General features: G+C 43.9%; 1 protein-coding gene across 2 annotated transcripts in view; it reads right to left on the reverse strand.

The window, feature by feature from the left end:
• Positions 1-288: 288 nt before the first annotated feature.
• Positions 289-18,340, reverse strand: part of LOC147880313 (mitochondrial import receptor subunit TOM20-like) — a 39,802-nt gene continuing 21,750 nt past the window's right edge. The window contains exons 5-6 of one of the 2 annotated variants that reach the window (XM_087371176.1): positions 2,040-2,120; positions 289-1,150 (exon numbers count right to left, since the gene is read on the reverse strand). In XM_087371176.1, coding sequence (XP_087227302.1) covers positions 1,025-1,150; positions 2,040-2,120 — 207 coding nt within the window. In that variant the 3' untranslated portion in view covers positions 289-1,024. Of the gene's footprint in view, positions 1,151-2,030; positions 2,121-18,340 lie in introns of both variants that reach the window. The other variant, XM_087371175.1, reaches the window with a different exon arrangement.

The raw sequence follows: 18,340 nt of genomic DNA on the forward strand, positions 1-18,340 counted from the left end.
TTCAAAACAGCACGTACTTTAACTGTTGATATACACAAAAACATGCTTGCCACAGGTTTATTTTATGTCCATATGATATTTATGTATTTCATGGTTTGCAATCTCTTATCTGTAAAATATAATATGATATTTCTACTCACAGCACAGCCATTAAAATACCACCAACAGTGTTGTGCAGCCTACAATATCCGTTCTTATGTCCATTTGCTATCTACTTTCAAAATCTGAGAGACTTGACGATAAGCTACACTAAGAGGTTTTTATTCAAGAAAATGATACCAAGGTAGGTGTTCACAATCTTCGAGACTTCAGAAACATCGAAACAGTCTGAATGTTCCCTCAGGGAATAAAACTGAGGTAGGTGTCCACAATCTTCGAGACTTAAGACACTCTGAGCTTTCCCTTTAAAGAAACGTACAGACCCAGCCAGGGACAAGTCATCTCAGCGCTTGAGTAGAAGCTGAAAATTTTTCTTCAAAACAGTAACTGATTCCAACACAAAGCTATAAAAATCATCAACCAAAAAGGCTGGCCATTACACACGACTTTTGCATGCTTGCTGTGCAGCAGATGCATATACAAAATGAAAAACCGTAGTCTCGTTCCTCTACTGTACGACATCCCCGCCCCCCCTTTCCCGGTTGGTGAAATCTTAATTGTGAGACTTCTCTCACATAGCTTTACATTGTCAAGAACTCCATCCGTCATTCAAAAGTTCCAGAATTCACTTGTCAACATGAAACCAGAAATGACGATCAAGTAGGCTTCAATGACATGACATCACCTCATTGTATACATGATCGTAAGATGGAACTTAAAATATTTAAAACGAGGGGAGGTGGCATTCCTAAAATAATAAAGGCCGGTTGCAAACACACCTGTTGTAGATACAATCCTCTCCTAAAACCTGTCATTGTTTGATAAAATGCAACCCAAGAACAAAAGTTCACAACCACTTTCTCATTCCCCCCCTCCCTCATCTGCAAAAATAATACACTTAAGGCAAGGCAAGGCATGTCTTTTGTTATGTGACAGGAGGGGGATGTGGCATGGCTGATTTGGCCATTCCAACCCAAGTTACAACCCCCACAGTGAGTACAATCCATCCAAGAATGTCATACTTCAGATCACTCTTATTCTTTTTCTTCTTCTGCGACACAAGTACAAATCCCAAACATTAAAATGTTAGAAAAGACACTCACACGTGGATATTAACAATCTTTTAAAAGAGAGATTTCCAAACAATTACATAACCCAAAACGTAGGAACATCAGACATAGGAGAATAGTATTTGCATTTAAGAATCTCTGTTAAGCAAAACCTCCGGACAATTTATGTTAGACCATCCATCTGCTGTTGTTTTAATTTTTGGCCCAGGGTAAGATTATTGCAGTCTAGATATCCCTTTTAGCCTGCTACAAAAGTACTGCTATATGGAACGTCTGTACAATACGGACTGTACTGTCTGAAAAATGGCGCTTGGGTCAACCAGTAATTGGAGCATACAGTGGCAAATATTTCTAGATGAATCCAGGAACATGCCCAAACTCGCCCTCTAAATACACAACACAAGTGCAGTTTCAATCTCAAGTTCGAAACCCATTAACATCCATCACGCATGCCCAGACTTTCCGTCAGTCCGGTTACCTTCATGCGTTCAAGTTTAACTTAATGATTTCAACACTGATTTACACACCCTGAATTACTTCAAGGCTAGCCGTACAAGACAAGCAACACTCAGAAGAAACAATTCCAAAGAACTCAGCCCCCATACATGAATATAACTGCTTAATAAAAAAGCATTCCAGATCTCATTGTAGCTGTTCTATCAACACTCTCAGCTAGCAGATGCAATGACCATTCTTCTTAGTCATACAAGAAAGAGCAGAACGCCAAATATGCTACAAAGTGGTACCTCTTTTTTCAAACAATGTTTAGCCATATTTCCACTAAAGGAATCAGTTAACTCTCGCAAAGATATAGTCCAGATAATTTTTATCGTGTTCTTTCATTGGAAAACTAGGGAGCACAATAATCACCTTTGACGAACCTCCACTCGTGGAACCTGGAGCCTGTTGTGAAGCCAGCTGCTTCTGAAGTTCGTGATACAAAGATGGTGCCTGAGATACACATATGAACAGAAGATTCCCGTGCTCTTAAGAGAGGTCAAACGTTAAAAAGCAATCCACTCTTTCAAAAAATGCATTAATATAAATGCATAGAATTCAAACCACAAGCCCTGTTCTGATTCCTCTTACACATTATGAGTACTCGTGCACAAGTACAATTGGCCAATTGACACAGCAAGTAAACATACATATAGTATTACCTTCCTCCCAGACTGATTAAATGCACTAAGAGCTTCAGCGGGTGAACAATCAATGTTAGTGCCAAGGCTTTTTAAGATAGAGACTAAACACCTTGAGCCCCAAATCGAACTCCCAGCCCATAAATCACAATCTGACTTCTCATCCATATAACACGAACAGTTATCATCCCACTAATGACAAGCTGAAAATAACAGGCCTAAGCAAGCATTGTGCACGGGTATACTCTGCCATTAGTCAGAGAAACACTATGCAACCATATCCACTATCTCCACAATTGCAAAGATAGATGCAACTAGATTCCCACACAAAAACTAGATACATGCTTGTACAAGGCAAGGGTTGGTTATTTGAAATTTTTGGAGAATAAAGACCTCAGATTTACTGGAAAAGAAATGAGCCATTAGACACCATTCCTTCCCTTTATTATCATCTTAACGAATCAAATAAACTTACAAATGGCATCAGGGTAGCTTTCTGAAGCCTCTAGAAGGTCCACTTAATGCCTTTCCCCTTCTGCCAGTGGCGGGAGGGCCTTGAGAGCTCCTCATCTATGAAAGGTACCTCCACCTTCTACTAATGCACATGTGACCACCGAGGGAATTGTGCGTCATTTTCCAAGAGTCTCTCTATGGTGGGCAGGCCATGTCTTAGAGCTCTCCCCCGCTCATCGCTGGAGTGCCTGCGTCTCTAACTCAACACAAATACTTAGTATAGCATAGCTACTCATGTGGTCAACTATCCAGCGGAGGATCATCCTCTTGCTGCCAAATCCCTGCTATGGGCTGCTTCCTCCTCCTATGGCAAGGCATCAGGATCCACACCTCCTTCTGAGGGAGTCCTCGATGTGGCTTGGGGGGGGGCAAACAAGGCCTTCCTATTGAGTGGAAGCCTATGTGACAATCGTAGATTTCTGGGACTTCAACGGGAAGTTGGACGAAGAGTAGTTTGTGTCCGTCCCGACGGCAGCCAAAGGCATGACTAGCTCATTCGAATAATCAATTCTTTTAGGATTTAGCTTTCTTTCAATCATCTATGCCATTTTAAAGGCTCCATGTAAGGTAGTAGGGACATGGACTTCTACCACATACCTTATAATAGTTTTTTAGTGATGTGAGATATTTGGTCAAGTTATCACTTTCAGCTTTTCCTTCTCACATTGCCAAAGTCTATCCCATTCGAAAGCGAGGTTCTCTTGATAACTCAAGGGAAGGAAGGTAGCTTTGAGGAGACATAAAACTTGCGATTTCTCCATAGGATTCTCCTCACTTTGACCGACTAGCATAATAATTATAACTTCAATGTTGCCTAATGATAATTTTGTGAGAGATTGAAGAGAGAGAGAGAGCAAGAGAGTGAGAGCTTGAGAGCTGAGTTGCAATAGAAGAGTGTAAAGAGTACAACTCAAAGAGTGAGAGATAAGGTTTTGTCCTAGTGACAAAACCTTAGTAGTCACTAACCATAGTTAGTGAACTAACTGCGGTTAGGGGAAAAAACCTCTTAAAGAGGGAAAAGTGCCCCTAACTAGCTTATTAAATTACATTGGTCACTGCTGAATCATATCTATAATTCTAACACCCCCCTGCAGTGCCAATGTCATGTACAAGGCTGATCAATCACCAAACGGATATAAGTTCAGGGCACTGCGAAATGCCTCAAACTTTTCACGTGGTAGTGCTTTGGTGAAAATATCTGCAACGTTGTCATGTGTGGACACAAAGATCATACTGATCTCTCCTGCATGCAACTTCTCTCTGACGTAGTGATAGTGAACCTCAATGTGCTTTGTGCGAGCATGAAACACAGGATTCTTTGCCACTGCAATGGCACTCTGACTATCAGTGAGAATTGGAGAAGGACCCTCCAAAGACAGATGAAGATCAGCAAATAGACGTCGCAGCCAGACACATTCAACTGTTGCTGTGAAAGCTGCCCTGTACTCAGCTTCACATGATGAGGTAGCCACTGTAGATTGTTTCTTGCTTAGCCAGGAAATGCAAGATTTACCCAAAAAGAAACAATTGCCACTAGTGGACTGCCTAGTGTCATAATCACCAGCCCAATCTGAATCACTGTAGGCATGCATCTGCAAGTCACCCCCCCTGGGAAATAGCAAGCCAAAAGACTTCGTGCCCTGCAAATAACGGAAGATGCGCTTAACTGCCTGCCAATGCATAGTTTTTGGGCTGTGCATGTACCTGCTCACCTGAGATACTGCAAACTGAATATCAGGTCTAGTGTTGCAGAGATATATGAGGCATCCAACAGCCTGACTGTAAAGTGTGGCATCAACTAATTCTCCTGCATCATGCATTGTGAGTTTCAGCCCCGGCTCCATGGGAGTGGCTATGGGCTTACAATCATGCATGTTAAATCTGTCCAAGAGTTTCTGCACATACTTGGACTGAGACATAACAGTGCCACGTCTCTCATGAGAGAACTGGATCCCCAAATAAAACTGAAGCAGCCCCAAATCTGACATGTCAAAGTGAGGTGGTGAAGAGAGAAGGAAGGGAGCAAGAGAGTGAGAGTCAGAGAGAGACACACTAGTGTGGGTGTGAAGTGAAGAGTGAGCCACACCACAAACTCACTTATGTTTTTTATTAGGATTAGGTTTACCCTATGACTGTCTTAAGACAGTCATAGGTGTCCTATCTTTAATTCTTTTAATTAAGGGTAGGCAATGTGCCTTTACCCCAACAACCTCCCACCTAAAGGCCAATGTGCCTAAAGGGGAGAAAAGAATAAAAATTACAGCAATATACAGTTATTGTATACTAGACCATAAAGTAAGAATGGTCTCATCCTAATCCCATGATGTGGCGGCAATGTGCAAACCGCTCTGTAGGCAAGCTCTTAGTGAGCAAATCTGCAGGATTATCATCAGTATGTACTTTCACAAGCTCAAGACGCTTGTCTTCCAGTACCTCCCTGATGAAATGATATTTCACTTCTATGTGCTTGGTCTTCTGATGAAAGACCGGATTCTTTGCCAACATGATAGCACTCTGGCTATCACAATGCAAAACTGGCATGTCACCTGTAATGCCCAAATCTCCCACCAGCCGAGTAAGCCATATTGCTTCCTTGCAAGCCTCAGTGGCTGCAACATATTCAGCTTCTGTGGTTGACAGTGCAACGCATTTCTGCAACCGAGACACCCATGATATAGCACCTCCTGCAAATGTGAAAATATAACCGGTAGTAGACTTCCAGTTATCTGCATTCCCTGCATAGTCTGAATCTGTAAAACCATGCACCAATGCATCCTTCCTACCATAGCATATGCACAAGTCTTTGGTACCTTTGAGATACCTCAAGACACCTTTCACTGCTTCCCAATGCCGCTTGCCTGGATTTGCCATATACCTGCTGATGACTCCCACCGCAAAAGCAATATCCGGACGAGTGGCAACCATGGCATACATCAAAGATCCAACTGCAGATGCATACGGAACCTTGGCCATTTCAGCCTTATCATCATCTGATCTGGGGCTGTCCTTACTGCTGAGTTTTAAATGTGGAGGCAACGGGGTACTAATGGACTTCCCCCCCTCCATTTTAAACCTCTGCAGTACTTTGTCAATATACTCTTTCTGTGATAGAAACAAAAGTCCCTTGGACCTGTCACGAGTAATACGCATGCCAAGAATATGATTTGCATCACCCAAGTCTTTCATGTCAAAAGACTTATGCAGTTGTTTCTTCAAAGCACTAATCTCATGCTGAGATTTACTGGCAATAAGCATGTCATCCACATATAGAATGAGTAGCATCAAACTGCCATCCTTTGCCCGTTTGGTGTATAAGCAATGATCGGTCTCACACCGATGATACCCTTGGGACTGCATGAAGGCATCAAACTTCTTGTACCATTCTCTTGGTGCCTGCTTGAGTCCATACAAGCTCCTTTTGAGCTTACACACAAGCTGCTCTTTCCCTTTAACAGCATATCCCTCTGGCTGACTCATATAGATCTCATCATGGAGATCTCCGTGAAGAAAAGCTGTCTTCACATCCATCTGACATAAATCCATGTCATCATGAGCAACAAGAGCTAACACTGCTCTCAAAGTAGTCATCTTGACTACAGGGGAAAAAATCTCATCAAAATCAATGCCCTTCTCCTGCTTAAATCCCTTGGCAACCAATCTGGCCTTATACCGAGGTAAAGCATTTGAATCCACTTTGACTTTGTAAACCCACTTGCATGGCAAAACCTTTCTACCTGCAGGTAACTGCACCAAGTCCCATGTATCATTCTGAAGTAGGGAGTCCATTTCTGACTGCATGGCTTTCTCCCACTTCTTTTTCTCTGCTCTTCCCATAGCTTCCTTGAAGCTGGAAGGCTCACCACAATCTGTCAGCATGATAAAATCAGCCACATTATTGGCTCCTGGAACAAACCTGACAGGAGGCCGTTGTGCACGGGAGCTCCTCCTAACAAAATGTTCCGGATTAGGCTGCTGTCCAGCCTGTTCTTCATGCATGACAGGTGGCTGTACCACCATATCTGGCTGTGCTACAGCTCCATCTGCTGGCATATCCAGTGGTACATCATTGGCAAAATTATTTGGCTGATTTCCAGCCTGTATACCCTCTTGAACAGGGTGATCTGCAGCAGGCTGCTGCTGCATATAAATGGGCATTCTTTGCTGTCCAACATCATCATAAATAACCCTCCTGTATTCCACAGGTTGCACGGGTTCCTTGTGTACACTATCTTCTTTAAAGATGACATCATTGCTGCGTATAATCTTCCGTTTAACGGGATCCCATAACCTGTACCCCATTTCACCTTCGTCACCATATCCCATAAAGATGCATCTGATAGACTTTGGATCCAGTTTGGTGCGTAGATCTTTGCGTACATGAGCAAAGCACTCGCAGCCAAATACCCGTAAGTGCTTATATGAGGGTGGCTTGCCAGACCACACCTCCTCTGGCACTTTCAACTCCAAAGCCTTATTTGGTGACCTGTTAATAATGTGAACTGCTGTTTGCACGGCTTCTGCCCAAAAGCCATGGGGTAATGCAGCATAAGACAACATACATCGAACCTTCTCCTGAACAGTTCGATTCATCCGCTCACTTGCACCATTTTGAGATGCATTATGAGGGGCTGTGAGTTCCTGTTTGATGCCCTTAGCTTGGCAAAACTGCACAAAAGCATGTGACACATACTCACCCCCATTATCGGATCTGAGGCATTTCAGCCTACGACCTGTCCGATTCTCAACCTGAGCGACAAACCTCTTGAAAGCATCTAGGGCATCTCCCTTATGCTTCAAGAAATAGACCCACACCTTACGTGTGGCATCATCAATGAAAGTAATAAAATATTTGGCACCCCCTAGTGATAACTGTGGCATCTCACACAAATCAGTGTGCACTAGATCAAGTGGTGCTCTATTCTCGGGAGTTCTCCTCCTATGAGGAGTCACAGAATGCTTGCCAAAAATACAATGATCACAAGTAGGCAAATCTGAAAAAGAGAGAGGCGGCAGATAACCCAAACGTGACAGTTCTTGCATTCCCTTAACAGACATGTGTCCCAACCGGCTATGCCACAATGAAACCTTTGGCAGCTCGGTTATGGCAACAACATGGTTACCCACACTGGAAACATAAAGAGGGTACAAGGTATCACTCTTAAAACCCTCAGCCACTACAGTATGGCCATCAGTAATCACCCATTTGGAATCCCCAAATGTGGTGTGGTAACCACTGTCATCCAATAAGCCAGTGCTAATCAGATTTTTCTTGATTTGCGGCACATGACGAACACCATCAAGCATAAATGACTGTCCATCAGGAAATACTATCTGTATACTGCCAATCCCTGCAATCTGACATGCATAGTTGTTCCCAAGATGAACAACTCCATGAGTACCTGTGTAGGAAGTAAACCACTCCCTATGAGGTGTAACATGAAAAGAGGCACCTGAATCCAAGAGCCAGGTGTGCATGTCATGGCCATCAATAACCAAAGCATGTGCTATTACAGCAGAAGAACATAAAACATCATGTATGTCACTGTCACTGTCCTCTGCTGCAACATTCACTGCATCCAAGTCATCTGCCTTGGCCTTGCCTTTGCCTTTGCTTGCATTTCCTGCATCCTTTGTTTCAGCCTTCTTGGCTTTCTGATCCCGTATGAACTTGAAGCACTTCGACTTCACATGTCCTTTCTTGCCACAATAAAAGCATTCAATGTCCTTTTTGCCACGGGACTGACTACGGGATTTGGACTTACTAGCAGATCTCCCCTTCTGCTGAGTCCTGCCTCTATCCTGTACCTGCAAAGCACTTGAAGACTTGCTGCCCGCATTATTCTTCCTGCTCATCTCCTCCATAAGAAGAGAGCTCTCTACATCAGCATAAATAAGAGTGGCATTTGAGTTTGACAGGGTGGTCTTGAAAGTGTCCCAACTCTCAGGAAGAGTACACAACAAGAAAGTAGCCTTGAACTCCTCATCAAGGTCAACCCCTGTGCAATCAGCTGTGTAAAGATAGCATTGAACTCACTCAAGTGTGAGGTCATAGCTGTACCTTCCTTCATGCGAAGATCAACCAGCTTCTTCAGCCAATAAACCTTACTGGCTGAGCTCTTTTGGGCATATAATTCCTCTAGTCTTTGCCATAGACCATAAGAGGTCTTTTCAGCCTGTACATTGAACACAAGAGTGTCTGATATAGTAAGCATGATAGCTGCCCTCGCGGACAAATCAAGGTCTTCCCAGTCATCAGCTGCCATATCAGATGGCTTGACACCCTTAACCCTTATGGGCTTAGCAATCTTCTTTAACAGAAGAACATTCAAGCACTGTTCTGCCCATAATGCATAGTTATGTGCTCCTTCCAGTTTCTTTATGTTCAGAATTGAAGAATCACCTCCTCCTGATGCCATATCAGATGAGGAAAGTACCTGACTCCCTGGAAGTAAAAAAAAGGACTGAATAAAAGTTCTGATTTCTCAGAAAAGCCTGCTCTATTCAAGAGCCAGAAGCACTCTCAAAGGTGCTGTTTTTTACTGTCAGTAAAATCTGCAGCAAAACAGTAAATGTCCCTGCAAATACTGTACCTTCTGACAAACTGTTCTGAGCTCAAAGAGGCATAAAAACAGTAATTTCAGACTGCTGCTGCTGCTCAAAAAAGAGCCTAACAGTGCATACTTATCTGACAAAACCACCAACACTGCTGTAAACACTGCTGTACTGACTGTACTGATCACTTCTCCCACCTCAGATGAGGTATGTCACTGACTGAAATTGCAGAAACCACTTGACAAACATCCAAAAAAAAAATGATCCTTCAGCCTGTTACAAAGCCTGCAACAGAAAATGGGATAAATCCCAAGCAATCACCCTTATACCAAGGGGAGAAAATGCATCTGAAGATCTCTGTCAGTATCCCAAGTGCTGTCAAACAAGGTTTGGGCAAAAGCCCCTTGATCTGACAACTGAATCAAGTGGAGAACACCTCAACACTGAGGTAGCATGCAAAATGAAATCTCTCTGACACTTATACCTGACAATGTGTAATGCATAGACTGCCCCTGTGTACTCGGTAACAACACAACTCACAACGTACAGACACCAAGAAGAAAATCTTTTGAGCACTGTCAACGATGGGCAGTTAGGGACCGAGTAAACTCGATGCGCCCTGACCAAGCGTGGCTCAACTGAGATTTTCAAAGTGCGTACAAAGAATGTGACCTGCAACAAATGTCACCAAATGCACTGCGGAAATAAAGCAAATGTGTGCTCCCTGGCTACACACTGCCTCAAGGCATATACTGCATACACATCCAGGCAAAAGCCCTTTGATAAAATCACCCAAAACTGAGATTTTCACTCAGTAAATGCATAGACTCCTGCTGTACTGCTGTCCTTCTTGTAGCACGCGCTTCCCCCCAAAAAAAAACTTTGTAGCAAAAAACACCAAGTCCTGCTGTTTCTGTACCTGCTGTTTCGACGCCAACTCAGCGTATCTGCAGATGGACTCCACACAGGTGAACTGTCGTCCGTACCCTTTGTACGGCTGTCCGTACGACTGTACGGACAGTCCGTACAGCTGATGTAAGAGCTGCTGTATAACACAGCAGCTATGCTGCTGTACTGCAGCAGGCTGGCGACGCCCACGCTTCCTCAAAGACCTAGCAGCTAGTAGCAGCTGCTTTGTACGGGTACCCGCGACCAGTGACCAGCTCCGACCAGCGACCAGCTCAGAAAAGGCCTGCAGATCTGCGCCGAAATGCGCCCGCCTACGCCGCTCTGATGCCCTCGAAAAACCGCGCCGTCTGGGATGCACACACCCGCGACCACGCTATCGAGCCCGTGACGAAGAAGCCTGCGCACTGTTCGTCGCCGTCAGTCCGTACAGTCGTACGGACGACGTACGGCAGTACGGAACTGGCCGTACGTCCGTACGTGTGGATGAGGATGAGGTTGAGGGAGAGTGAGGGACAGCTCGATGGCTCTGATACCAGTTGAGGTGGTGAAGAGAGAAGGAAGGGAGCAAGAGAGTGAGAGTCAGAGAGAGACACACTAGTGTGGGTGTGAAGTGAAGAGTGAGCCACACCACAAACTCACTTATGTTTTTTATTAGGATTAGGTTTACCCTATGACTGTCTTAAGACAGTCATAGGTGTCCTATCTTTAATTCTTTTAATTAAGGGTAGGCAATGTGCCTTTACCCCAACACAAAGTTGGTCTGCAAATCAACTTTGAAATCTGCAATTTTGTCTTCATTGGACCCTGTGAGCAGTAAGTCATCGACATAAAGAAGGATGACTAAAATTTTCCCCCCATCCATCTTGATGTAGAGGGTGCTCTCAGTAGGACTATTGTGCAGCCCCTTGCTGGTCAAAAAGGCATGAATCTTGGCATACCATGCACGAGGGGGCCTGTTTCAGCCCATACAAAGCTTTGTGTAGCTTGCATACCTGAAGTGCATTTAATTTCAAAGCCTAGAGGTTGTTTGACATACACCTCTTCCAGCAAGTCTCCATTTAAGAAGGCTGTTTTTATGTCCAATTGATGAACATTCCACTCAAAATGTGCAGCCATTGCAATAACTGATCGGATGGTGGTCATCCGGGATGTAGGAGCGAATGTCTCCTCATAATCTATGCCCTTTTTCTGAGCATAGCCTTTAGCAACCAGCCTTGCCTTGTATCTGTCAATGGAGCCATCTGGCTTCCGTTTGACCTTGAAAACCCATCGTGTACCAATGGCATGTCTACCTGGTGGCAGGTCTGATTTTTTTCAATGGACTGCAACTCATCGTGCATGGCATTCATCCAATGCACATTATCCTTTGCCTTTTCGAATGTGGCAGGCTCCTCCTCATCAAGAAGAGTACCTGCATATGCTGATTCCACTGAATTAGCACCTTCCATGTGCCTTGCTGCACTGCGAGTCCTACCAGGTAACGGAGCATCAATTTTACTCTCCCTGAAGTCTGTAACAGCCAGTTTGGGACTGTTTTTGCTGCATGTATGTCTGCAATTTCTTGCTGCACCACCTGTTCCACTGCCTGTGAAGGTGGCAAGACATCTTGTGGCGGAACTAAAGCATCGGGAGGTGGCCGTAAATTCTGATTTGCATCAAAAATATCAACAGGGGAACCCAAGGCAATGGGTAGCAACCCCTCAAAGACATCCTCTGAAGAAGAAGGCATTTGAAATTCAGCCTCAGTGTGAGCTGAATTTTCAACAAATATCACATCTCTACTGACAATGATCTTGCGTGTAGCAGGATTGTAGAGACGGTACCCCTTGCTTTCTGCACTGTACCCAACAAATATGCACTTAATGGCTTTATCTGACAACTTGTGCCTAAATTCAACTGGCACATGAGCATAAGCAAGGCATCCAAAGACTCGGAAATGATCCACTGAAGGCTTTCTCCCATTCCAGACCTCATAGGGAGTTTTTGTTTTTAAAGCCTTAGTGGGAGCCCGATTCAAAATGTAATTGGCACACATCGGCACACATCAGACCCTCAAGCCAGAATTTGTGAGGCATGTGTTTGCTTTTCAGCATACATCTGTCCATCTCCATGAGAGTTCTATTTTTCCTCTTAGCTTTGCCATTTTGCTAAGGGGTCAGCCTCACTGTGAGCTGATGCACAATACCCTTGCCTTTCAGAAAAGCATCAAAATCTACAGACAAGTATTCCCCACCTCTATCTGTGCGCAATGTCTATATCTTGAGTCCGGTTTCATTTTCAACCATGGCTGAAAAGTGTTTAAACACCATGAACACTTCTGATTTGCGCTTCAGCCCAAAGACCCAAGTGAAATTGGAGTAATCATCAATAAATGTAACGAAGTAGAGATGACCACCCAATGATGGAGTCCTCATGGGACCACAGACATCACTATGTATAAGCTGTAATTTGCGGATAGCTTTAACTGAACCATCCTTTTTGAAGGGGAATCTATGCATCTTGCCTAAAATGCACCCTTCACAGGCATGTGGAGGAGGTATCTCAAGAGGTGGCAATGCATCAACCATGGAATGCTTCTGAAGTGTCATCAAGCTGTTGTAATGCATGTGGCCATATCGGGCATGCCATAATTCTGCATTCTGCATGGCAGCAGTAGTGGTAGAAACTGCAAGAGCATGGGCTGCTCTTTTCTCAAAAAGATCAAGCTGAAAAAGCCCACGCAGCAGAGTACCAGATAATCTTAAGGCATAATCATCTTCCCTGTCTCGGACAGCACATTTGTCATCCTCAAAGATGACCTAAAATCCAGCTCTGTTAAGAGTGGACACTGAAAGAAGATTTTTGGTTATACCAGGCACATATAAGACATCTGAAAGTCTGAAAATTAAGCCATCAATGGTAGTAAGCTCAACATCACCTGTGCCACGTACTGAATATGATGAGTTGTTGGCACAAGTGACTTTCTTACCAACGGGAGGTCGATGCAAGGAAGTAAAAAGACACTTCCTAGAAGTGATATGCTTGGATGCACCGCTGTCAAAATACCAAGTGTTCAGTGTTTCATTGACACTGAAAGCAGATGCATCCGTAGAAGAGTCATAACTATAAGTCAAAAATGCATATGTATCATCATTACAAGTGGCTGTACTATCCCGAACATCTGAAGCAACCAGCCTAGTTTCTGAAATGCAAGATAAAAAGGCATAATCTTGTCCAACAAAGTTGGCTGAAGCATCCCCACTGTCAGATGCATGAGGAGCTGAATCTGAAACAGCCATACCGGAGCTGTTTTTCTTCTCTTTTGCAAGCCTTTTCCTGCATTCTGCAATGTGATGACCTGGCTTTTTGCAGTAGTGACAAAACCCCTTCTTCTTGGGCTTACTTGCATCATTTTTAGCCTTTTGTGAAGGCTGTCCTGACCCACTGGAAGGCTGATTTACTGATGTCTTAGCCTGTCCCTTTGTTTTTTATTTAAACTTTGAGAGCATAGCTTGTTCACCTGCACGTGAAGCCAAGTTTTTCTTGGTCTGCTCTTCCTGAAGCAGAAGTCCTATCAACTCATGAAAAGTGAGAGGATTTGCACCCCCCCTCAATGATAAGTTCAGCAAGGTATGAAAGCTGAGATAAGACTCAGAAAGAGAATTCAAAGTGGTAGTAATCATCTCTGAATCAGGAATAATCTCATCTATGTTTAATAATTGCTCTCTGAGATCCTGTAGCTTTGTGAGGTGGACTGACATGGAGTCACCCTCTTCCATATGTGTATTACTTAACTCTCTTTTCAAGAAAGATACCCTTGCATCATTCCGGGCTGCATACATGCTTTCTAAAATATCCCACGCTGCCTTCGAGGTCTTACACGACCGGATATGCGGAATGATAAATCTTTTTACTGAAAGAGAGATGCATGACAAAGCTAAGGCATCCCGTGAATCCCATCTCTTCTGCTCTGGAGTAGAGGCTATAGCTGCACCAACAACTTGTTCTGCAGCTGCACCCTGTGCACGACCTCTTCCACCTCCTTGCTGAGGAGGGGTATTAGGTGCCATACCTGCTGGTCGGATCTCACCCCCATTCACATAATCCCATATATTGCGAGAAATCAGAATATTGCGTACCATAAAACTCCAGAGGGAGTAGTTGGTACCATCCAACTTGTCTTCCTGTGAAAGACGACCGAACTGGAAGTCATTTTGATTTTGTTGGGCCATATCTGAGAAAGAGATTTAAGCAGATACAAATCTGAATTCCCTTACTGGGAATGAAATGCACAACTCCCAAAAAACACAGCCAAGCACTGGCTGTAAATGCAACTCAGATTTCTGCACTTGCACTGTCAGAAATCTGTCCAAGCATCAAAAACTCTCCAGAATCTACCAAAAGTGCTGCAAAACACTTCAAGAAAGGCAGTATGAACTGAAAACTCCAGAAATTGCTCTCCCAACACAAAAGCCCCAAAATAGGCCCAAAATTGCAACCAGAAAGGGGCTAATTGATCAAAAGCCCCAAATGTTGCAAGAATTGCCCTCTGTCTGCAAAAGCCCCAAATTTTACTGCAAAATTGCAGTGTAATCACAAAATCCCCAAATTTCTTCAAGAAATTGTACTACAAAACTGAAAGCCCCAAATTTCGAGCTTGAAATTGCAACCAGAAAGGGGCAGAAGTACAGAAAGCCCCAAATGTTTGGCTAAACCTCTGAATCTGCCTGCAATGTCTGCTTCACAAGCAACAATGAGCCCGAAAATACCCAAATGACTGCAAAGATCTGCAAATGTCTGCACAAATACCACCAGATCTACTGGTACGGTGACTGTACGACAGAGTACTGATTAGAATGTACGGATGTACAAGAGAGTACGGATCAACGGGTACAATTGTACGGTGTAGAAACGTATGAGGGCCTGTACGGAAGCAGGTCCTATACGGAAGCAGGGACGACGACCTGCTGTACGGCTTGTACGTGCAGGTACGGACGGTGACAGCGAACCGTACGCGCAGGTACGGAACTGTACGACGAACCGTACAGTCTAGCAACGGACTGTACGGCTGAAGGTTTGGTTGCTTCGCTTGTACGGATGACGCAGGAGCGGTACGGCAAGTAGCAAGTACGGGTCAAACTTCGAGCATGTACGGACGGGATGTAGCAGCAGGAGCGTGGGCTGTAGGCTGAAGCTGAACGGGGAAGGAGCAGGGAGCAGGATCAATTGCTCTGATACCAAATGTGAGAGATTGAAGAGAGAGAGAGAGCAAGAGAGTGAGAGCTTGAGAGCTGAAAGCTTGAGAGCTGAGTTGCAATAGAAGAGTGTAAAGAGTACAACTCAAAGAGTGAGAGATAAGGTTTTGTCCTAGTGACAAAACCTTAGTAGTCACTAACCATAGTTAGTGAACTAACTGCGGTTAGGGGGAAAAACCTCTTAAAGAGGGAAAAGTGCCCCTAACTAGCTTATTAAATTACATTACATTGGTCACTGCTGAATTATATCTATAATTCTAACAAATTTATCATGCCCACTCCTTTCTTAAGTAGATACTCCAAATGCCTTTGCCTCGTATCAATTTTGGATAGTCGAGGGCCTACCCCTATTTTGGCCGTTGTTGCTACCAGGCTGTAGGTTGGCTTGCACAGGCTCATTCGCCTTGCTTTCCACACTATGTTTTTGGATCATTATTGAATATCCTATTTTCATCACATGCTTATTGACCACATGTGTAGCCTAGATGTCAATTTGCGCACACACTCCTTTAATGGTCTTCCCGTGCATTAGCAAGCAGGTAGATACCATGTTCACAAATGAGAAGCTCTTGGAGGCCCTCAAGGCCCTCCCACTATATAAGTTCCCAAGAGAGGATGGCATGACACAGCCCTTCAAGTGCTTTCGAGAGAGCATTCATGCCCCCCTACAGTTGGCCTTCCAAGAGATCTTGGACTCCAGATTGCTCCCCTAGTTGCTCAATCGTGGCTAGAATTGTTTGATCCCAAAAAAGGGAGACTGCTCATATATTTGTCAGTGGAACGTAATCACCCTTCATGATACTTAGACAGCTTTTGACCAAGAATGCAGCATCCTAGACCAACGTCTTCACCTTGTGGGAGGCAATGGATTGGTCCTCGGAGAAGTCTCGGCCTATCACGATCGTTTGCTTGGATTTCGAGAAGGCTTACGACATGGTGGAGTGGGCTTTTTGGAGGGCACCATGCAGAGGATGGGTTTATCTAACCGATGTATTTCGAGGGTTTCTCCCCTTTATATGGGAACTGCTAATCAATTATCACATGCTTATAGGGAGTCATACAGGGGAGGGTTTTCTCTTTCTTGCTCAATGCACCAAGCTGCGCTTTTGCTCCCTTTTTAGTCCTCTTCATGGTAGAGGCACACTGTCATTTCCTATGCTCTCAAGCGACGGACTTCTGATGTGCCTTTCCATTCGGCAAGATGAGTTACTAGACTCGGAGTTTGTAGATAATACGGCCCTTTTTGTGTGGAGCATACCACAAAGAGTCTAGCTGGAGTTTAGAGTGCCCTAGAGGTATACTGTCAAGCATCTACAGCTAGGATTTACTAGACCAAAGCAATCAGCTTCGTCGGAGCAACTAAGGAGCTTCAAGATGTCTTGCACTGGGGGGGCTCTCTTGCCTTCTATTGGATCCCGCAGGGCCTGGACAAACTTGTAGTGTGTGGTCTCACTCTAGGACCAGATCCTTGGAAGCTTTTGCTTCAGCGACAGCTTCTCATAAATACCCCCCACACAAGAGGATAGTGGCAATAGTCTCATTGTTGGATCTTCTCAGAGGCCCCCTGACAAGGAACGGTCACCATTGATGCAAAGTTTTACATAGGGTTCGACAGCGCTTGTCTAGGGCACTCATTTGAGCCAACGCTCGAGGTCAAGAGGAGTTTGAGCACCTGCCCCTTCTCTGACATCTGGAGGTCCATGACCAAGAGAGATACATGCTAGGTCTAGACGCACATTGGTCAAGTGCAATGGGACACAGTGGCGCTGTTAGTTCTTTAAAACATGGAGTCGGCTCCCCCGAGAGACAAAGGCACATGTGAAAACCCTCTCTAACCTGAGTGGAGCGGGTATAAGGATGTTGGAGATAGATGCTACTATCCCGGACTGCTAGAGGGTTGGTCTACACAAAGCCTTAGCTCCCTCGAGTTCGTATGGAAAATTCTGAGGCAGTCAATAGAGGGAGCAAGAAAAAGTGAGCAAGCCCAAAAAAGCGAGTGACAATTAGTTGAAGTGATTGGAAAATCAAGCAAGCAAAGAAAGAATCTAAGTTTTTTATAAAATAATTGCTTGAAGTATAAAGTATTTAAAAAGCGATTATGTGTCACATTTCTTGAAATTGAGTAGTCTAAAGTTAAGGACTATTGTAACATGACCCCATTTGGGTTTGGCAATTATCCTGGGGGGTCACTCATAAACATGTAACATACCACTTTTGTGCATTGAGGGGTATTTTTTAGTGGGGGGACGTCATGTTGTTTGTGTGCATGAGGGGATTTATAAAATAGCAACTTAATGTAATTTATGTATGTAGATATTTTAAAATGTAAACACATACATGGGTTCAACCATTTACATGACAAAATGTAAATTGCAAGAATAGGGGTAATTTTTAATACATGCTTGCTTGCATATGCTTTATGGGTTTATGAAGAGTGATCCCCAGAGTGCAATTAAAAGGTAGAGGATGTTAAATTTTGGTTTTTTTTTTGCCAAAATAGACAGTGTCTTCTCGCTCCCCATTATGGAAAACCTTGCTTTAAACTTGGTGCAAAAAATTGGACAGAATCTCACAAAATTCATATTCTGATGCACAATTTTTTTAGATGGTGCAAAAAGGCATGATATTGATCTAAATCATGCCTTGTCATTTGATTTGATATGTATGCCATTTATATTTGACAATGAAAAGATGTAGGGAGATTAAAAACTCATCTTTTGGGCCAAAAAAATCATATGTTGACATCTTGCAAAAATACAGGGATGTGAAAATGCCCTCTTTTGGGCCAAAACAGGGAACGCATTAAACTCATCTTTTGGGCCAA

This window comes from Dipteris shenzhenensis, chromosome 32 (assembly GCF_047967505.1).
Source record: "Dipteris shenzhenensis isolate YYH24624 ecotype China chromosome 32, Dip_SZ_1.0, whole genome shotgun sequence".
In the NCBI taxonomy this organism is placed as follows: Eukaryota; Viridiplantae; Streptophyta; class Polypodiopsida; order Gleicheniales; family Dipteridaceae; genus Dipteris; species Dipteris shenzhenensis.